The 7,725-nt window shown below is 34.2% G+C and overlaps 1 protein-coding gene across 1 annotated transcript in view; it reads left to right on the top strand.

The window, feature by feature from the left end:
- The first annotated feature begins 5,133 nt into the window (after nt 1-5,133).
- The window catches only part of LOC105295556 (zinc finger protein 42 homolog), a 105,451-nt gene continuing 102,859 nt past the window's right edge, over nt 5,134-7,725 (top strand). Inside the window, 1 exon segment of the mRNA XM_011365274.1 lies at nt 5,134-5,320. Coding sequence (XP_011363576.1) covers nt 5,134-5,320 — 187 coding nt within the window.

Consider the following 7,725-nt stretch of genomic DNA (forward strand, 5'->3'; position numbering starts at 1 on the left):
TATTTTATCCTAGGAGCCCAAACTTTCTTATCTCCAAGAAGTGAATAAATATTGTGTCTTTGACTCAAATTGCAAAATTCTGATATCTCACAAATTTTGAAAATTTTCACATAGCCCCAGAAGTTTTCCACTTTTCTTATTCCTATTAAACATATTTTGGTGTGATACTTTGGTGTTTTCTTGTATACAAATCTAAATAAGATCACAAAAATAAATATGCAATACTATTTGGAGAATGTAGGCAATTCATATATAATTGATAACCAATCAAAATGAAACTAGTTTTTTTTAACAGTTGATAGAGAAAAGTGCTTTTGAGCACTTCATAAAGTATTGTAAATTAAATTTTGTAGGTTGATCCGTATCTTAAAGTACAACACTCAGTCAGCCTGACCAATGAACAGTTCTTTTGGTTTACATTAAGTATCCCAATATTGTTCCTAGACTGTTAAGAAATGATATTGCATCTCTCTAATCCGACATGCTAGTCAGCAACTTAGTTTTCTAAGATATGAAATCTTTATTTGCTTGGAGAAATCATTTCTAATAATGCATTCAAGTCACAAAATGCACACCTAACCCCATTAGAGACAAGCTTAAGAATATTTTTGTAATGTATGTCTCAGAATTAGCTACAGTTATGGATTCATTTTTTTTATACTTTTTTTAAATTTATGAGTAGAAGATGTATTAGCTACCAGCCTTTCCCCCTTCCCTTACTTTGTTCTAGATGGAATAAATGGATGCAATTGATTTTACATCATTTAACTTATCTTTTCTGTTTATAAAGGCAAAAATAAAGATCTAAATGTGAATCTATGTTTTACTATCTTTTTTGGCATTTAAACCAAAGTGCAGAACATTAAGTATCAATTGTAGTTGTTTAAAACTCTCAATAGGCAGCTTTTTAAACAAATGGGCATTCCAAGAATAGTTATAAGGTGATTCTAAAAACAAACATACAAAAAATTTATGTCTCTGAATAAATACTATCCTTAAGGAAGTTATATTAAATAAATAGCAATGATGCTGGAATAATAACATTTGGTCTGACAATGAGAGGCCTATATGGACTCAAAACCTGGTTCTTCTTGCTACTTACAAATGGTATGATCTAAGGCAAGTTATTTAACATTCTATGCCTCAGTTTAGGTATATGTTTATGGTAGATTGTTACAAAACAATCTTGGATAAAATATGCCTCACTAAACGCATGTGCACTCCCCTTCCACTTCGAATTTGTGCTAGCCTTATGAATTGCTTAGACCATTACAATATAATAGATGTGACATTATGCAAGTTCTGGGCCTAGGTATTATAAGGTTTTGCAGCACTCACTTTCATTCTCTTTAAATAAGACCACCATGCTATGAAGATGCCCTGTCTAGCATATTGAAGGATGAGAATTCATGTGGAGAAGTTATGTGGTTACCAGCTGACAGCCGATAGCCAGATATGTGACCCTCCAGACTCAGTTGAGCTATCAGATGATAGTGGTCACATGATAATCCCAAGTGGCACCAGCAGAAGAACCATCCAAATTGCCAACCCACAGAATCACTACAAATGATAAATTGTTGTTGTTTAAAGCCATTAAATTTTGAGGTAGTTTGCGGAAGAGCAAAGATTAACTGAAGCACTGTGTAATGGGATAATAACATTTATCTAACAGGGTTTTTGTTGAAGATGAAATGAAAATATACATATATGCTTATAACAATTTTGGGACTCTATAAATGATCAATAGATGTCAATAATAATTATTATTACAGGATAACTCATTGAAAGAGGACAACACTAATAAACACACGCAAACTCTGGAATACAGTTGACCCTTGAACAGCGTGAGAGTTGCGAGAACCAACATTCCTCTCACATCTGTGTAATCAAAAATCCACGTATAACTTTTGACTCCCCCAAAACTTAACTACTATTAGCCTACTGTTGACCAAAACATAGTGTCAATTAACACATATTTCATATATATATAATATACTGTATTTTTACAATAAAGTAAGCTATAGAAAAGAAAATGTTATCAAAAATCATAAGGAAGAGAAAATACATTTACAGTACTATACATGTTATTGAAAAAATCTGCATATAAGTTGATACACTCTGTTTGAACCTGTGTTGTTCAAGGGTCAACTGTATTTGTTCAAAATCTGCGCATTCAGATATAAGGAAAGACAAGAAATAAGGACAAACACTCTAGTAATTTGAAACCTGGAAAATAATAATGATTTTATTCAGGAACAAACTAGAGGACTAAAGACCACATCCACATGGCAGAATATTTTTTCTTCGTTTTTAAAAACTGTTATATTAATTACTGCCATCTAATAATCAGGAAATTAAATGTAAAAATAAACATTTTCACCTTCTGTAAATATTTTTGCTGACTTCAGAATTTTGCCACAATAGCCCTCAATCCCTCATTGTTAGCATTGTCTGGGGCTGAAGATCTCCCACCAGGCTGAAATTACATGTGCTTTCCAAGTCAGAGTGGATTCTATCTGGCTTGTCACTCATTTAGTTACCAAACCGACCTCTGTAGGCATTTGAGTTTGAAGCCCCAGCTTTAAACTGAGTGTAAATAGACGGTTGAATCTATATTTCTTAACTGTAAAGCTGTAAATTTCTAGAGTGTAAATCTTTAGAAAGCATCTATGTCATCTAATTTAGAATCAAGCCACGTAGCAAATTAGGCAGAGCAAGAGCTGGAGTGCGGGAATTCTAAATCTAGTTCCACGCTACTTCCACCTTGCTGTCTGAGGGCTAACAATCTGGCAGTTATGAGTTCATGACAGAAATTCATCATTTGGATAGGAACTCAGCTAGGGCATGATGATAGAAAATAGAGACATGTAATTATAATGGTGCCGTCTATTTCTTAGAGGTAAAACATAAAATATGTGACCAGTTATAACTTCCAGATCAATTAGAACTTTTTGCTTTTGTACTATATGTTGCCTAAAATCAATATTTGATATATGACTTCAGAAGCTTCCCAGTTACACATACCTAAGAAAGGAAGGTTTTCATAGGCTTGTCCAGATTAGATGAAAGGATTTAGTCACTTCCGATCCTGTGCTATTTTTTGAGAAACCAACTTTAGTAATAGTAAATGTGGGGAGAAAAATCAGTCTCAAGTAGGATTGGAGGACCTCATCATACAACGAAATATTTTTGAGCAGCCTGCAGGTACTTTTCTAATAAGGAGGAAAGAAGATCAGGTAACCAAGTTAGCTTACACCTTTCTCTGTATTCAGAAAGCATGGTGTTCCACTCCCACTGCAGCTCCAACCAGTAATATTTACATAGTAACCCCCTCATGACAAGAAGTTTCTTAAGATCAGAGATTACGACCTTTTATCCTTGAAATAGAGATACCAGATAAATTTAGGATGCTCAATTAAATATTAATTTCAGATAAACAATAAATCATTTTTTAGTATAAGTATGTCCATGTAATATTTAGATAGTATTGGAATAAGACAATGATAATTTTAAAAAAAAGGAGTAAATTTAATCTGAAATTTAAATTTAACTGAGTGTCCCATTCTGCTTCTTTCTTTCTTTCATTTTGCTTTGTTTTTTGATAAATCTGGTAACCATACCTAGATATAAAGGACAAATACAGTCCTGCCATAAAAGAGATGTTCGATAAATGCCATTTGAATATTGCATGGTACTTTTTGCAGTTCCATCTAATGGGATGGTGTCATGGTTCCACTAACCTTTTGGATGTCATCAGACTCTAATCTGACTCTAGACACAAATCTCAACACCCATAATAATTAAAACCAAAATAACAATGTTGTCTATATTTCTGCAGTGCCTTATGGTTTTCAAAGGTCAGAGTCAGTAATTGCTCTTTTTAAAATAAATTCCAAGTAATCACATAGTTAAACTATCATTAATAAAAAAAAAAATGTAGAGTGTGAAGAATGCTTAGGTAGTTATAGAAAGATCTTCATACTTATATAAAGTACTATAATTCTGGTTCATATATTCTTTCTCACATTTTTTAAATCAGATCATTATTTCCCTAGTATGATTATGTTAATTTCAGAGGAAGAGAAAATAACTTAATTTAGGATACTGCTGGATGCAGGTGAACATTGATTTATTTTTCTATGTCACCCCATTTTTATGCCTTGCAATCTTCCAACTGCTAATTAAGACAAAGGACAAAATTCTATCCTCAAGCAAACAGTCTAGTACCCTTTTCCAGTCTGGGATGTGACAGACACCACACTTGAAGTATGCTTTTTTTTTTTTTTGTAGCCTTTATATAGCATAATAGACTAACCAAATACACATTGAGCAGTCAGAAAGGAAGAATTATTTCACACTCCTGCTAATGCTGCTAGAAAATGTAGAAATACTTCTTTTAATTTTTTACTCTTTAGAATAGCACACAGAAGGCAACCTAGCAAGTATTAGAATTCATAATGCCATCTATCTGTTGAAAATGTATTCTAATTCATTAGACACCAAGATATATTATACGTTTTGCTTAGTTTGCTAGTTATTTTCTATTGCTCTCTGTTGACTTGAAAGTAAGAAATTAAACAGCAGGAAAAGTAATGAGAACTAATTGTCTTTTCAAAGAAATGTGCTGCTTTTTCAGAGTTTTAGAAAATCTCCAGTAATCCAAAAGTACTATAGAATGCTAGAATAAGAAAATACTTACATATTAATTTGTATAGAGAAAACTAATCAAATGACACCTGTGAGTCTTAAGGACTATGTATTTCTTCAGAGACTAATATTGCATTCTGCCATTTAAGAGAAAATTACCTGAAATCAAAACCAGAAAATTCAATAAGCTGAAGACAGTTTATGGCGGGATATGATAATCTGTGAGAATTTTGTGACAATGTCATCTCTTTGTGTTACCAATTTTGAGTCCTCAGGCTCTCTGTGTAACGGAAATTGACAACAGGCCAAACCAGAAGCTCAGACACGTTAGTTAACCTGGGCTTTGCTCCAGCACAAGTCAGGCAGCATGGTGAGAGAAAGAAGCAGTTTGGGACATTGTACAGTGCGGAGTGAGAGGAGGTTTGACGTCTCCTGGGGTGATCTTCTCCTTTATTCCTGATTATGGTGCTTGCGCAGACACAACCGATGCCGACGTCCTGGCGCATGCTTGGTATGAACAAGCTGGCGGTGCTGCTCAAAACTGCCATCCCTGGAAGGTCGCATAGGGTCAATTCGGGGTTGTGTGCGCACACAGATGTGAAAGTCAACGGCCTGGGGGATGTTTTGCGGTTGGAAAGTTGTGTATCTGGGCCTCCTAAAGTTGCTGAACAGGGTAATGCTGGATCTGGCGGTTAAGGGATTGGAGCCAGCCCTCTCATTCTTTCTCGTTTGTGCTATGCCCTAGAGTTTGTCTCACCTTTCAGAAGTTAAATGTTTATCTCCTAGTCGTGGTTGTCTCAGAACTGTGCTCTCTGTTAGAGACAGTTCAAAAATATCACAAGTAGCCTTCAGACATTTTTACATATACATTTACACATAAGATATATAGTATATATGTATGTATTTATATATACTATATAATAATATATATTTATATATTTACATAAAATGTAGTATATACAATATATTACAGATATATAAATGTGTACAATTATATATTGTACATTATATAAATTTCTAAATTTAAATAATATGTTCTCCTTATTGCTATCTGCATAAACCGTTTCTACTTGTCTTCCAGTAGAGTGGAGTGGCATGCAGTGAGTAATTGAGTCAAATCTCAATGTTTTTTCAAGATGAGGACCAGGTATTTTTGTCTAAGGGTTTGAGCATCCTGCATCCTCCACCCTTATCAGAGAGAACAGTGTTGCCATTTTGACAGGAACCGCGATGGAAGCCTTTGGGTAAGGAGTACCACGCTGACAGATGTGGAGCCAAGAGAAAGCCATTATGCTACACACAACACATTCTGGCTTTGCTGCAGGTTCTTTGAATTAAAGCAAATGCCTAAGAGTAGAAACCCATAGTTTATTGTGATTTGTATATCCTTTTACAAGCCCTACAAAAAATAAAACTTTTAACCTAAAAACATACATAAGGAAGCTTCACTTACACTCTAATTTGAAGATTGTCACCATTAATGTTTTAATGTCTTCCCCTCCCTTGCTCCCTCCTACATCAGTTTATCATCTGAATGTAAACATTTGCCTTTAAATTAACTTAAAAAAATTAGTTCAGAGACTTTAAGAGTTTCTTTATTTAGAAAGTGGAGCTCAGGTTTAATTTCCCAGTCTTTTTCCCTACAGTTAAATAATTTGGGATGTGAGGGATCTTTAATACATAGTAAACTCTTTATATGTAATTGGAATGAAAGTGCCCACTTACTTATTCCTCAGAGCAGGATGTTGGTTACATTCCTCTAGTTTCCCCTGCTGCATTTGTTTATAAACCACTCCAAAGGAGTCCTCATTCACCAGGACAATCAGAAGCCAGCAGCAGCCACCAATAACCAGCAGCTGGAGATATAGGTTTCACAATCACCCAGGAGGACCCCGGACATCAGACAGGTTGGATGGGGAGAATAATTGCCTACATCTCTAACTTCCTGTTCATCCACAATTTTCATTCCCAATGAGAGAAAGATACAGAGATTTCAGTTATTCCGGTATGTAGGAGGATTTCGTAATGAGTCAGGCAGGAAAATAACAGATGGTGCATTCAGTGTAAATATGAAAATATCCCTGTAGCTAAAACAGAAGGCTGGCACTCCCAAAGGAGTCAAGCAAACACAGAGAAGACTCCCCAGTGTCTTTCAGCTCTTCTCATTTTTGTCTCACTTCTCAAGGCAGAGACTTTGTCTGTAGCCAATAACATTCTAAGTACTCCTACTTGATTGTCCCCAAATTGTGACTTACCTGGAGGCCCCCAGCCTCTGATTTCTGGGTTCTCTCATCTCCTTATCTGCTCACATGGGATCCTTTATGTCTCTTCTCTTTTATTTTAGCTATTTCTTTAGAGTATTAATGCTTATTCCTCCCTTCCTTCTGAACAATATGTCTATTAGTATGATTCCAACTCCAGTGCTGCAATTCTGACCATATTTCATCACTCTCATGTCTTTTTTTATGTATAATTAAGTAGTCCCCTTCTACCACCACCTTTCTTCCTTTTAGACTTCTTTTTTTAAAAAAAAAATTAATAATATTCCAGATCTTTCCATTAGCTTTACTAGAATTTCCACTTCTCTTATGAAAGGCAGCTGGAAATTTTGTCAACATATAATGTACATTTGGCAAACTGATTTTGATATAACAATTACCCAAGTAACACTGTGTTAGGGGAGAACCGTGGACTATTTTATCTTAAATCACTTGTGCACTGCTTTTTCTTTTATATAGTAGTACATTTCCTAAGGCAGTAAAAATGTGTAGCCTCCCTTATGTTGAATTTAGTGGCACTTCAAATAAAATTATAGACTAGGAAGAGTTAGAGTTTACAGAGAAACAGAAGAAATAATATATGGAGATAATAGGTATATGTATATATTAGATAACATGCTAAGAGAACAGAGAAAAACAAAATAAGATAATATACAATATTAGTAATTTTTAAAAGGAGATATACTTTAAGATTTTAAAACTCATAATTAAATTATTTAAAAACTTTAAACCAATATTTCAAAATTAAATTAAATTAATAATTTTCAAATAAAAACTATATTAAATTTGATTCAAGAAA

Source organism: Pteropus vampyrus, unplaced genomic scaffold (assembly GCF_000151845.1).
Source record: "Pteropus vampyrus isolate Shadow unplaced genomic scaffold, Pvam_2.0 Scaffold108, whole genome shotgun sequence".
Taxonomy (NCBI): domain Eukaryota; kingdom Metazoa; phylum Chordata; class Mammalia; order Chiroptera; family Pteropodidae; genus Pteropus; species Pteropus vampyrus.